The sequence below is a fragment of the Cataglyphis hispanica genome, chromosome 18, assembly GCF_021464435.1.
Source record: "Cataglyphis hispanica isolate Lineage 1 chromosome 18, ULB_Chis1_1.0, whole genome shotgun sequence".
Lineage (NCBI taxonomy): Eukaryota > Metazoa > Arthropoda > Insecta > Hymenoptera > Formicidae > Cataglyphis > Cataglyphis hispanica.
In genome coordinates, this window is record NC_065971.1 from 1,372,605 (window position 1) to 1,387,912 (window position 15,308).

The following is a 15,308-nucleotide window of genomic DNA, read 5'->3' on the forward strand; positions in this document are numbered from 1 at the left end:
TAGTAAAATCTTATCACTGTTTCAAACAATAACATTTTAATTAATTCAATATAAGAGAATAGGAAAATATCAGACACGTCTCTTTTAATTTTTAATTATATATGTATATTATATAAAAAACTTTTACAATAAAAATATATATTAAAAAATTATTTATCGGATTTTGCATCTTTAAATAAATTATATGATTGTCGCGTCGATATCGATCGCTGAATTCGCCGCAGGAGCCCGAGAAGCGAGAACATTTAAGAGCCGCTAACGAAGAAGACTATATATGAAAGAGAGAGAGAGAGAGAGAGAGAGAGAGAGAGAGAGAGAGAAGGGGTACAGCACCGTAAATCCGTCACCGATCGTCCCCATTACCGTAGAAGAGCTTGTATACCGTCTCTTACTAAGCGCGATAGAAAATTATGCTCTCATTGCGAGAGCGCAGGCTTGCGCTCAGAAATCCGACCGATCGTCAGTCTATATTCCACGGCGTTCGCGCGGGTGATGTACGATTTTGACCCTGAGCGAAAAAGCGGAACCCCCTTACTTCACCGGGATCCCTTGCCTCCCCACCCCTCCCCTCCCCCTGCTTCGCCCTATGCCGCTCGCTCTCCTCGTACCCCTCCGCAAAGCTCGCTTTGCCGGGTTGAACGTCGCGTCGAAGAGACGGCATTACAGGCCTCTCTTCCCCCTTTCGCCCTCTCGCCCTCGCGAAACCCGTAGGATCCCCAGAAGTGGGGATGGTGTAGGGTCCAGCAGTGAGCTGTATCCGGGTATAATATCGTGCTTGAGAGGGGTGAGCGAGGCCCCCTTCTACCCTTCGTCCCCCTCTCCAACGTCTTCCTGCGCGGGAACCTTCTCGGACTCCCTTCGTCCTCACATTCTCCGTGTTTCTTTTCTTTTTTCCTGCTCCTCTTCCCCCAAGAGCGCAAGAGAGCGAGAGGAGTACGAGGGAAAGAGAGAAGATCTGAAAGGGAAGGAGGGGGCGAGGGGCAGCCGCGGAGACTTATGGAGTACATAATGATGCGCCCCGCGGTATTACGTCGACTTAACGGACGTGTATGCGTGCTTTGCAAGCGATGAAGTCGACGACGTCGAGAAATCTTCGTAACGGACGGGGAAAGGGGCTCGATTATACTGAGGTATTGGAAGAAGAAAAAAAAGGTTGTGTACAAATTGACCATACATTCGTTCGCTATGATCAAAGAATATAGTTCTAATTTTTATATCTATGATATATTAATATTCTATTATTTTAATAATATATTCGTATTTAGTATTTTCCCTTTATTAAATGGAACATATCAACTGTTCAGAACATACAGAATGCTAATTTAATTAAATCCATAATTTAATTTGATCCATTCACTAAAATTCTTGACGTGTATTGCACGGATACATAAAGGGAAAAGAATGAAGATATATATATTCTAATATTTGTCTTTTTGGATCGAGGAAAGTGTTCGAGGTAGTACATTGTCGAGGTAAACCAACGATAAGTGAAAATTATGGGGAAAAAGGCAGCCGAAGGCGAGAGAGAGATAAATGTGTGACAGGGAGATGTATGAAGCGCATAATGATGCTCAGCGCGGTATTACATCGACTTAATAGGCGTTTCGCAAATAGAAAACCTCGCGCAGTGGCTCTATTCGCTTCGAGATTAATGCGAATGAAAAGCACAGTCTTTTAATACCTAATCAATATCTGCGATAATTACAAATTTCGAAAAAGATGCCTAAAAATTTTGAGAAAATATACTTTCGCGAAAAAATGAATTTGTTATCTTAATTATAATCAAATACGTCAGCTCTCTATTTAACCTTTGTAAAAGTACAATCACGTCTTGCAGTCGATAAATTGTCAGATATTAAGTATATAATATATAGATATTTGACGTATATACCTGTCCAAAGAGTATAAATGCAAGTGTTAATTTATAATTAAATGTCACATTCAACATATTCCATTACACATCGTTCGATATTAATAGACATTTATCACGAATTCAAAAATTCCAGGCTCAGTCCTCGGATTATTTTTCAAAAATTATTTAAACAAGTATAATATAAGATATTGATCATCAAATAAGAAAATTTCACTGATTACTTTCCCCGATTATAAAGATCAACGAGAAACATTTTCTAGCAATTTCAATATTCTACATTTTTTTCTAACTGAAAAAATTACTAATAGCGAAACATTTGCGCAATTAATTTTAGAAGAGCAAAACATTTCGTCAGATATGCAGATGCAATAGGAATATATATTAGTACAGAAATACTTTTTGCTTGATAAAAATAATGAAGAGGCAAAATGAAATATGTAAATGATATGTTCAATTAAATTACTTTGTTGAAACAATTTTTAACAAGACAAGTAATCCAATTTTTAACCGTCATCTCTTTTTTTATTAATTACAACTAAATTTTTCAACAAGTTCCCGGAAACTAGTAAGGATATTTAAAAATAATACATATTAATCTGCATTCATTGGGGAATGCGGCCCAAATTGGACGCAAATCCAAGATAAGATACGCGATGTCGAGATCGTTTTGATATTACGGTAGTTTGACCCTTGATACAGAACGATTTGGACAGGCATAGGCAGCATTTCGGCGATGTCGATTGAAGAAGGATCGACGTACGTTTACATATGCATTCTCTCTTTGTTTTATACTTGCTCTCCGTGCATATTATATTTTAGGCCTCGTAGCGCAATAAAAGGAAAGGGGGCAACCTTCCGCTCTATTTCGCACCCCGGAACGCCCGATAATTTGTATACGTCGCGAAAACCGTGGGAACAAAAGCGCCGATACGTAGGTAGGTAGGTACGCGGCGATCGTTATCTTCGCTATCGAGATACCGTCATAAAGTGTCGTGTCTCTTAACGTAGCTGCATTATGAAAATAACGAATCGCCGATCAATATAATGGGATAATAATTTCGCGAGACGATTGTTCGCGAACTTTCGAACAGTTCGCATTAGAATGTAACAAAATATTGCGTGTATGTGTGTGTATTTATTTTCTCTAATTTCTGATTAATACTTATTCTTAGATACGAGGGTATATGAAATTATGTGATTACGTACGTGGTTGAATATAATTATTTGTTAATAATAGCAGTAAGATAATAAAAGGATATCTAATGATTTAAAATAATTCTATAATAATAGCTTTTGTATGAAGCATTTAATAAATAATAGAAATAAGATTGATTAAATGGAGAATTATATTTGTTTAAATATAATAAGTTTCCCAATCTCCCAAAGAAATTTTATGAAGAAAACTGTAGCATGAGAAAAAAATTATTGTATAAATTAATAGCACTATATCATTAAATCAATATTTTTTAAATAATTGTGCTAAAAAAACATTTGCCAAATTTTTATTAAATCATTATAATTACGAAAAATTATTTATATTTTAATTCTTTTAACCAAAAACAAAATTGATTTAAATATTTAAATTATCAATAATATGACGAAATAAAGATATACGCATTCATTCATAAATATTTCATCATGCAAAATAAAAATTGATGGACTTCAGTCATTATGAAGATGCACGTGCTCCTGAGGGTCCTGTCATCGCTCATGCATCCTTTTGAGAATTTAAAGAGCCGGACAGAGGAAAAAGAAACGCGATATCCCTGCGAAGAAGAAAAAGAAGAGAAGTTCGTGTGACGTGGCACGCTGTCCACTTTACGGTGGCGTCTTTTTGCATTTTTCCGTACGGCGCCAGAGTCACGACTTGACCTCCTCCCTTTCCCTTCTGTATCTCTTTTTAACCAACCCTCTTCCGACTTCTTACATTTATGTTCGCTGTTTCTTAAGATCCACGCTTTACAACTATTTTTCTTGCACAACATTAGACTTACAGAATTAAAAGAGAGAGAGAGAGAAAAAACAAAATGTACTTTATTTCATATGCAGTATAAAATATAAAATATGTTCATATATAAAATAATATATTTGATATTAATTAGAGAGAGATATCGCATTGAATGAAAGATCAATATAAATCTATTTTTAAAATTCATATATTTTTCATTTCAAAAGTAATTAATTTATAAATATATTCTTAATTCTTACTCGCATTTTATTCTTCTTAATTTAGTACGATCTAAACTCAAAAATATTAATGGAAATAGAAAACAAATTTATCCGCTACAAAATGATTAAAAGTTCTTCTCCGATTTAGGCCATATACATATGACAATTTTATAAAGAATAATTAAACTATTCTTGTTTATTCAACTGTCAAGTGCTTAATCGAAATGGGAGAAGAATTTCTAAACATTTCCGGCGAGCAAAGAAGCGGAAGAGGAAGGTAAGGGAAAGGGAAGAAGGGCGAAAAATCTCGATGGCGCGACGCGGGCATCCCGATCGATTGCAAGCCGTGGAAAATCGTCGTGGCGACCGGCAACTACGAGGGTCGACAGGAACGATCGAGGAGGTGGTGACCAATAAGGTCGCTGGAGAACGGATAAGAGTCGCGGACTTGAAGAACGATGGACCGCCCCTCTTTGCGGCGATAGTGTGGTGAGGCCCGCCAATGGCTACGCTCTTTCTCCTTAATACGATGCCTGGTCGTCGGCATTACTGTGTCCTCGTAATGAAAAAAATTACGTCACTCTACCGCTTAGGCGTTAGATCAACGCTACGAGGAGACGCACCATCGCTGGACGTCACTCGATGCCGAGGCGATCTGAATGCCTAAAGGCACGCCGTGATCGATTCGATCTAGAGGGAATGTATTGTTTTGGACTTGTTGAGAATTTGTATGTGTATATGGAAATACATGCAACGAATTACTAATGTACGCGACTAGATTGACTCGATTACTTCAAATCTTGCGACTCTCTTACGATATGAAGAGGTCGATAAATAAAATTCAAATTTTTTAATAATTCATTAGATTTATATCAATTAACTTGATATTTTTAGCTTTGAATCTCTCGTTTATTAAATAATTCCTCAAGATTTTTTTTTGTTACATGCTTGGCTTCTAAAATAAAATAAAATTCTGTCGACGTACATTCTTGAGAGATTATGATCGATATCTACAGCCTTGACTTCATTGTGATGCAAGGAATATCATATATTCTCGATTCGATATATCCTCGACATGATAGATTTCCATTTCTGTAAGTCTTTGACGTACCCTGATATTATTATAAATTCGCGATATATATCACGAAACTACAGATAGATCATAGATTATTGGTACCACACATCTTGAGTCTCTCGCTGCCTTAGATTGATGTCATAGACTAGAAATCTCCAATGTTAATCTTGATCCTATTGATCCTTGATATCACCTTCGATATCATCGTATTTTTAATACTTATAATAATATCTAAATATAAATTCATCACATATATTAAATTTCTTTAAATTGAGTAAATATATTTAAATCGCAAACATAAATCTTTAATTTTTACGCGCAGAAAGAGCTCCTGTTTTTTTCTCATCGCGCGACAAATATTGAGATCGCTCGATTTTGCCCCGCGGCACGTCAGAACGGATCAGAAACTCGACCGTTTTCACGCCTGAGAAAATCCTTATTGTCTGGGACAGGCTAGTTCGCCTGGAGCGGAAAGTCACGCGAATCGACGCACAAGGAAGAGGAAACGAGAAATCGACTTAATTGCGCACGCCGTTTGATGACTTCTGTGCGTACAACAGGCTGCAATGAACAACTATAATATTCGCTTTTCTTCTAACCTGGATTTTTCCGAGATAATTTTTTTCACGTTACATTTAATTTTTATATATTCCTAATAATTATTTATAAAGATTGATTATAACAAATAATATACGAATTTTAAAATATCGAAGAAAATATAAAAAAATAATAAAATATATATCAGATTTTGTTTTAAATAATGTTTCGAATCTTCTTGCATCGTAAGTTTTATATTTATAATATATGTCTATCAAAAAAAGAAAAAAAAGAATAGAGCTTCACAAAATGATTAATTGATTAATGATAGATTAATTCCTATCGCAATTATCTCAGAATCAACAATTCCGATTGATTGTTAATAGTATATTTTTTTTTTTTGCGAAGAGAGTCATTCAACAGTTGCCTTATACGCGCGCGGTGAACGGCGTGCAGATGCATGTCGATCGTGTATGACATAAATATGCATTGCAGGCCGCTATGCGCGTACGGAGCGTTACTAACAGGGCCTTAATTATGAATGAAAATAATACGCGCTTCAATCTCGAAACACACTTTCCTCGGCGTCAAGCCATCCGGTTCAACGACTTCTGCCTGTTGTGGCAGAAGCGTGCTATGCGGAAAAGTATCGTGTGCGCATGAGAAGGAATATGATGTCGATAATCACGGCGAGAGTGGAAGAGCAATTTGTTCGTTGTTTATTTATTCTCTCAGTCACACAGTGATATCAGTATTCATATCCGAAATCGTTCTAATTCCGATATATTAGATTTTTATCGATTGAGAATTGAATATGGACATCGCATAATCTTTTTAATTTTTTTAATTAAGAATTTCAGAGTTTTTATTTACGATTATAATAAAGTATATTTCTTCACGTTATATTTAATTTTTAGTATATTCCTAGTAATTATTTATAAAGATTGATTATAACAAATAACATACAAATTTTAAAATATGGAAGAAAATAATACGAAAAAATAATAAAATATATATTAGATTTTATTTCAAATAATATTTCGAATCTTCGTGCATCGCAAGTTTTTAATATTTATAATATATGTCTATCAAAAAAAGAAGAAAAAAATTTTAAAAAGAATAGAAATTCACAAAATGATTAATTGATTGCTGATAAATTACATCCTTTTGCGATAATCTCATATATATATATATATATGTATATGAGATCCAAGCTTTCTCTCATTAATAAAAAACATTTTCAGTCTTTTTCAGATACTTGACGGAGATTTTCTTTTCCCAAATCTTAGCCTACAATATATCTACAGGTAAGAGGAATTTAACATGTGTCTGCGCACAACGCGTGGCGAAATCCGCTCGCTCGTCAAATCTGTCAGAAAATTCGAGGGACGACGTTATTGCGTAACGTAATGATTTGGTAATCGGTCACGTGGATTTGCGTCGGATCGGACCTGCCGCAAATCTCCGCTACGTGACGAATTCCGCAACGAGTGGGTTTTGCCGCGTGTTGCACTCGCGCACGTGTATGCACTGTCCGCACGCGTAGCGCTAAGCTCTTGGCATTAGTTCGCGCGCTTCTACAATCGACGCAGTTTGTTTGCCTCGTGGCGAACGGTGCGTCGCACCTTGTGTCCGCACGAGGACGAGCGAATCGAATGCATCGCAGCACTGCGTAATACCTCATTAGCGCTTAAGGAAATAAGACAGTTTATCGCGCAGATCTGTTTTGTTTTTGCAACAGCAACACTCTCGATCGAGAGATTTTCCGGTTTTTAATTATATTCATTACAGATTATTTCATCGAGAATTTTCATCGTTCCAAGTCTTTTTTCTTCTCTCGAGAATATAATAACGGCGAGAGAAATGTTCTCACATACATACATATACACAATTATGTTTACAAAAGATGCTTTTATTATTTTAATCGAGAGAGAGTCCTTGAAAAATAAAAAATTTACTTTAATAATTGTTTATAAATTGGCTTTTATTATGTATTTTTTAATTATATTTTCATGAAAGGCTGAACTCTTATCTTCATGATTTCGAGATTCGAAATCGCCCATGCGAAATCACCGTAAGTTATTTTCTATTGCGTGCGTGCAACGATGTACGTATCAAATGCATGGTTCCCTCTCTTGCTATTTAATATTAATTGCACACAGTTATCATTTTAATATACGTTCCAATTATGTGAATGTTGCTTGGATTGTATTTGCATCGGGAAAAAAAATTCCCGGCAAACTATCTTCTGGCAAAATATATATATATATGATTTGACATTTAATATAGATTACATTGTTAATCTCGTTAATAATCCCGCGTTTCATGTCTTTGTAATATAATTTATCAAATAATCACGGCGCAAAACTGCCATCGCAATTGTCGATAAAATCCGCATCTATCGCTCGATGACATTTTTGTTAATATATATTTTTAGATATCTCTTGGGCTTATCGCGGCGCACGTGCCTAGGACTATAATTATGTGTATCCTTCTCGTAATATCGGCTTGCCACGAGTTTCGTTATGGTTTCGAGAGATTATTGTTATCGTTGTTTCGATGACTGTACCCAAGTATCGCACCGTTCAAGGCCGCGCGCGAAAAGTTTTTTTATACATGATATACACACGTGTCAATCATTTACGTGCGAAATACATAGAAAAAAAGGAACGGCGGCGGCTCGTTTAAAAATACAGTTTGCATTAAGAAAGTAAGATGCATCTCGATCCGTATCGCGTTATTTTATCATAAAATATTTTCTAACATCCGGAGAAAAAATACGATTGATAAATACGATTAAAAAAAGAATATTATCACGCTTATCTTATTAAAAATAAATGTATATAAATAAATTGTATAAAAAAATATTTCCGTATATATATATATATATATATATATATATATATATATATATATATATATATATATGTTTCCTTTAATTATATATAATCTTCGTTTGAATATATATTCTTCGAGATATTACATTTGATATTTGAACACGTTTGTGCTTTTAAACCTAAATCGAGGACTGTATATATAAGAGAGTTTGCCAAAACATTTACTCTTGCGTTTCCTTTCCGTATGAAATTCCTGTGTCGTCTCTTTAACAAAAATTCAAAACGCTGATTCAATATTTAATAAAATAATTCGGATCAAGTTATTGCCAAGACACATGAAGTCTCCGCTACACGCGAGCGTGACCCCATTGAAAATTCTCGTTTTCGCCGCATATTCTCTCCGGAAGGAGAGCAACAAGTGAGCAAACATTCGTGCAAAACGGATCCTCGACTCCGTGCAAATCGGTGTCTTGCGATCGAACTAATCGAGCAGCAACGCGCCCCAAAGCTGCCAGCGGGAATGGTAGGAATGTCGTGACACGCGTACGCGCCCGACCGCTAAAAGACGAAGCCTGGGATCAATGGAGCGTGACTGCGTCGGATTCGACGAAAGTGAGACGAAGATATAATGGCCAGAAGAGCAGAAGAAAAGAGGGACGTTTCCCTTCGCGTTCGCTTGCTCGTCCTCCCGAATGGAGCACTGGCAGTTATTTTCGATGGATCGACTTTTTTATCCGATCGCAGAAATACCGAAGCGCGGATGCGTCTTGTTTGAAAATGAAATACTTGCGTCGAGAATGTGGAGAAATAAATGATCGAATGATTTAAAATTAAAAAATTAGTAATTAATCGAAATTAATTCAAAAGCGATAAAGAGAAGTAAAAAATAAAGTCTTTTTTAAAAATGAGAAATATTCTTGCAAAATTCTTAATAATTGTATTACGCATTTGCGTCTAATGTAAAATTATTATATATATATATATATATATCGAATTTTCTACTTAATTTCCATTGAAATATTTGGCCAATTTAGTACAGCGAAAAATAAAATCATGATCGTTACGCGAGCTGTCGGTTGACATGCTGATGCGGATGAAAATCTGCTGATTCTGCAATAACATTCCGTATAAAGACCAACAATAATACGCGATGATGACGGCATGGAATAAAATTACCTGATGTAAAACTATACTTGCATTTTTTAATATTTCTGTCGCATCATAAAACAGATTTAAATCTCCTTTTGGTAAATTTTATCTTTTTTAATTGTGTAAGAGATATAATTTACACGATAAATATTTCTAATTAATATTATAACTAACGGTTTTTTAAAGAGTGAAATTTTTCTCATTCAAATCAGTTTACTCAACTTTTTGTGGTCATTAATATTTTAAAATCTTAATTTCATTCAAATCATGTATTAAACTTTAATGTGTTAATAGGTAATATTTTCTTCGAGGACATACTCGATCATTTTGTTTTAAAATATTTGAACCATCCGTTGCGATAAATATTTCTTCGTACGTGATACATTAGATCGCTTTTATGATGCATTTTTATGTCAAAGCCCGTCGATAGTCGAGCTACCTCGATTCAAAGGTGGCTCTCTTTTTTTTTTTCTTTCGCATAATACAAGCGCATTCTGCGAAATGTCGGGGCCTCGTCAGAATGACTCGTCAACTAATTAATTGCGATGTGGCGAGTGCTAATTGAAGACGCATGATTAAGGCGAATTTATACGCTTTAGAATCTGTGATTAGGCAAAAAGTTTCATCGCAAAAATGCGATAGGAATAAACATTATGGAAACTATCAAGTCGATAACAGCCGTGAAAAATATTTTTATATTTATTTATGAAATGTGTTCGTAGAATTCACAAAAAAAAATTCGATTTAAATGCGTATTTAATAAATCGATCAAGTATGCAAATTTTCAAGAAAATATTCTATTTATTATGCATATCGAAATGCGATAAACCAAAAAAAGGAGAGAGAGAGAGAAAGATAAAGCAGACGAAGCAACGGTGGATGTAGCTTTTTACCTCCGTCTTTTCGATTGCTGGGTCTCCGTGTGGGCCTGCTGGATGTGATGAGGCGATAAGTCGGACCCGTAAGACAGAAGTTGACTTCCGGCGGCGGGGCAGGCGGACGGGGGTGGCGGTGGCGGAGGTGGCGGGCCCAATTGATAACCCACCGTAGCGGAGGGAGCCGCGTAGTGCGAGGGGCCCGGTCCCGGGCCCAAACCGACCCCGTAGCCCGCGCTTCCCGCCGACCCGCCCCCGTACATGCCGCTGCTACCGGGATACTCTATTTTGATGATGATGTATGTGTGTGTGTGTGTGTGTGTGTATATATTCCGGTCCAACCACTTGATTATATCGATAAACGTATCACACTTTTTTGAGAAGTCACCGTTGAGTCACCAAGAAGCTAACTCGTCATATCCGAGATTAATCGTTGATACACTATCGTAGTTTAACGAACGTATCGCTGCACACTCTTGTTTATCCTTATCGAGTTGCTCTCTTAAATTACCGATGCTTTACTCGTTGTCTTGTTGCTCCGAGATAATCCTGATGCACTCTTATAATTCTTCATAGAATAACTTGCACGTTTGCATCCAAGTGTTAATCGGTTACTCTTAAAATATCTCGTCGTCTTATTGTGTCTAGATCCCGATTGTGTACCGATACACTTTTGTACTTCCAATGATACTTTGTTATAATTCGCTTTAAATATCAACAAACTTTATTTGTTTTGCCTTTTTCGTTCATACAAGAATTTATATCTAGACATTTTTTTTCTTACTAGTAATTCGTTAAAATCTTCAAAGTAAGAAAACACAAGCTATAGACACGCGTCGATCTCTTCTAATCCTGATTGAAGCGTGAAGAGATTCACGATAAAACGCGATTTTTATCCACATTCCTTTAGCGCAACCCGTCATTTTATACTTCGGTTTTTAGTGAAATAAAAAAGAAAGTCTTGATGGTTTAATAGTTCGGATGTTTCAAGATTCCTGATATAGAAACTTCGTCTATGTTGCGTTCGCCTTCCACCGAATTATCTTGTCATCTCGTTACCTGGAGCAAGATGTAGATCTACCAAGCGGTCTACGAAGAGCGGGATTTTGTACTTTGCGTTTCCCTCTTCAACGTTACTTGGGGATTCTTCAGAGTTTCGAAGGCCTTTCTGTATCTGAATTCTACTCACGTACGCTCGTGTACTTCACCAATCTCAAAAAAGAGCGAAATATATCTTAATAATTTATATTTCAATCAACAGTTATCCGTTTATGTGCGCTCTTCGAGAATTCGTTTATTAACACGATAACTGATGCGAGAGATGTTCGTTGCGTTCTGTCTTACTGATAATGTATAATAAACTTTTTGTACTTGAGTGGAATTCTCTATTAAAATTTAATCGTTCGCACTGCGCATGCCTGATTCCAAAATAATATCAAGTTTTCAACAAAAATATAGATAAGCGAAAATGCTTTATCTGAAATTGTCCTATATTTCCCGGAATTGTCTTTATCTCGAGCTTTCCGATATGTCCCTCTTCCTGATATACGCATAAAATTCAATTTTATATCTCTGTTACGTTTCAATTATTTCACTTGACTTATGGAAACTTTTCTGTCGTCTTCTGCTAGTCTCTGATGGCTCGATTAATCGACCGAGAAAGAAAGCACGGAGAATCTAAATGTGTTACGGAAGTGCGCCTCCGATTTCGATTTTGGAAAGCATCGGATCGGCCACTTTCACGAGAGGCAAAACTCTATTCTATTCGTTTCCCAGCAAGAGCATATTAACGTTCTATTAATAACTATCGTTCGCTTTTCTTTCCCGCGTTCTTCTAGACCGCGGTATTAGTTTCGGCTTATGAGTCTTCGCGAAAATGTCACGAGATCCTCGTCGGATCGCCGTCGCAATCACGCCGAATTTTGCACGCTCCTTTTATCGCACTATCGCGCATAATTAACAGGAAAATCGCGCTAATCTTTTCTTCGCTTCGTTTCATCAAAGCGACGGCCATCGCTGAAGCGTCGCGCGATCACTTATATCCTGAAAAACTCGCTTCGATGTCGGTTGATCGAGGGTATTAAATGAAGCGAATTACACTATTTTCAAACAAATTACAAGATAATCTTTTGTGTAATCGAGGAAATATCTTCAAGTCTTCAAGTCCTGTAATTTTATAGGATTCGTCTGCGAGTTTCTATTCGGAAATATTTTATTAATCTGCTTCGTTTCCTCTAAAATCGTCATATTTTGCGCCTTTTAGAATAAAGTTGATTATCAATCAGAAGAATACCAATCGCACGAATCTTTGTCACATTGAAAATCACATGACTATCGATAAGAACGATAATTCGAAACGTCTAGTTTTTACGCAGTCGACTTTGAAAGTTCGCGTTACGTTTCTTCCACCGTGAAATGAACTCGTCGTTCGTTCTAAATCAATCTCGGCTGAGCTCGCGTAACGAGAAACGCACGCAAATCACGGATATGTTGAGGTCCCGCGTGCAAAACCGCGCCGCAATATTCGCCAGCGCGATATTACCGCGAGGAAAGAGTTCTTCTCACTGAAAATATCTTATAATAAAGTCACACTAGGAACACGTGTCTTTGTTCTTGGTCTAAAGTTCAATGTCCGATGACAAAATCCACGAAAACTAATTTTTCCTTAGAAAACAGCTACTAAGATCTTCACTATGATGATATATATGTATATATAATTGAAGCTCTCCGTTTTTTAAAAATCATAAAAAATGTCTGATATAAAAATCAAATTATTCGATAACAATTTTTATATTTTTTTAGCGCGACAAGCTCCACAGATTCAGTTTCCGATATCAAAATAATAAACATATCGATATTCGTTTAAGAGAATCGACTTCGAGTTTCTTCAGCTATTAAAATTTATTAAAATTCTCCGACTATTTGATTGTTATCCTCGAAAATCGTCAATGTGTTTAATTCACTGAGAACGAGAAATCACTCGACGACATATGCGTTGTGGAAGCAGTCCGGACGTCCAACTTTTTCGGCGCCAAAATCCTCGTCGCGGCGTACTCGCGGATAATGACGCGTGATCGTCGGCGGCGCGGTCTCGATCACAATCGATGAAGATTGTCGACACTGGCGACGCGGATTGACGCGGAAGCACGTTTCACGGACGTACGTATGAACGTGTGGACGGACGGGATGGATGGATGGATGGACGGACGGACGGACGGACGGACGGACGGATGGATGGATGGGTCGCCGACTAGCCACCACCCACAACTCGCCAGTGACTGATTCCACCATAGCCGCATAATGTGCTGCTGCGGTATACCCCGGTGAGGACTATCACTTCTCCCACCAGAGAGCCCGGGACAGCCACCGTTGCGAGGCACGACTTTTAACCGGGATGCATTGCACCGCTCGCTCGCTCGCTCGCTCGCGACGGTGGGACAAGATCGGAGACGGAGAACCCTCTGGTTTTTGAGGGATTTCCTTTTTTATTACGATTCAAGGGAAAATTCTGTTTTCCAGACTTCATTCTTCTCTCTCTCTCTCTTTTAAAAATTTTGAATTTTTTTTTTTAGAAAAATAGATTTTGCCTTATAAATGAAAAATCTTCTAATTTCATATTCTATATCTATATGAAATTAATATGTATTAAAATAATATATAGTACAAGGCAATTTTTCATTCGAATGCTTCACGCTGGTCTCTTTATGAATAGGTGAACAAAATTGAGAACCAAAATCAGTTCTTAATATTCCAAATGACTGCGCTCTAAATTCAATGCAGGAAAACCAGTTATGAGCGTCTATATTTGTTTTTTTTTCATATCGCATTTAAAAAAAAATTTTTTTTTAACACATTTACACGGTCTACAATAATATATTATTCTTTAATTATTTCTAAATTTCTACTTTATTTATAAACTCTTAGAAAGCTTTTAAGTATATGCAATTAAAGGTGATACAATAAAATGAAGAAAAATTAATGTATATTAAGAAATAAATATGTATAAGTGATAATAGAATGCAGAGTTGTTATCGCGCTGAAAGAATCGTGCCGGCTGGGTCCGATAAATCGGAAATTTTCACGCTATAAAGGGGGTCGCGCGCGAGAGTGTTTTAACACAATGTGCGAGGTTGACATTTGCGCCTGCTTCGCGTGCCGAAGCTGCGCGGCAGAAAAGCATTTTCGAGAAAGACAGACCCGTGTATGTGCGCCGAGTAAAAGTAACGGCGGTCGCTTAACGCGATAACGAAACGTTTTCTTGAGCGATGTCGCAACGCGGCTGCTCTCGCCGCGGACGTATATTAGTCGAGCAACAATATTGTAAAGCCGGGGTAGCGCGGAGAATTGCCTACCGTTGTTATATATATGTATATGTATGTGTGGCGAACGCCGTAACTGATCTCGGCGCTGCATCATTTCTCGGAACTGCGTCAATCAAGCGCGACACCAAGTTCGCCGTGCATGTCAACTGCACGGCGAAATTTCACCTCGATCGTTAACACCGAAGCGGCTATTTTCGTCACCAAATGCTTTCTCCGGCGTTCTTTTTTTCGCTCTCTTTGATATCTGAAGATTTGATATTCATGACAATATATATACATATATATAGCATTTATATTTTACATAAATTTATAAATATTTTATTAATATATATATATATATATATATATATATATATATATATATTTTTTTCTTTTTATTATATATATATATATATATATATATATATATATATATAATTTAAATATATTTAAATATAATTTAAATATAAACATTTTTATTATTATATAAAT

General features: G+C 36.6%; 1 protein-coding gene across 8 annotated transcripts in view; it reads right to left on the reverse strand.

The window, feature by feature from the left end:
- LOC126856367 (aryl hydrocarbon receptor nuclear translocator homolog) overlaps positions 1-15,308 on the reverse strand; it is a 35,735-nt gene that overhangs the window by 19,021 nt on the left and 1,406 nt on the right. For 3 of the 8 annotated variants that reach the window (XM_050604809.1, XM_050604813.1, XM_050604808.1), the window contains exon 1: positions 10,534-13,767. The exons of 2 other annotated variants lie outside the window; for them this stretch is intronic. In XM_050604809.1, the coding sequence (XP_050460766.1) occupies positions 10,534-10,778 (245 nt within the window). In that variant the 5' untranslated portion in view covers positions 10,779-13,767. Of the gene's footprint in view, positions 1-10,533; positions 13,769-15,308 lie in introns of those variants that run through there. 3 more of the 8 variants (XM_050604811.1, XM_050604810.1, XM_050604812.1) reach the window with 2 other exon arrangements.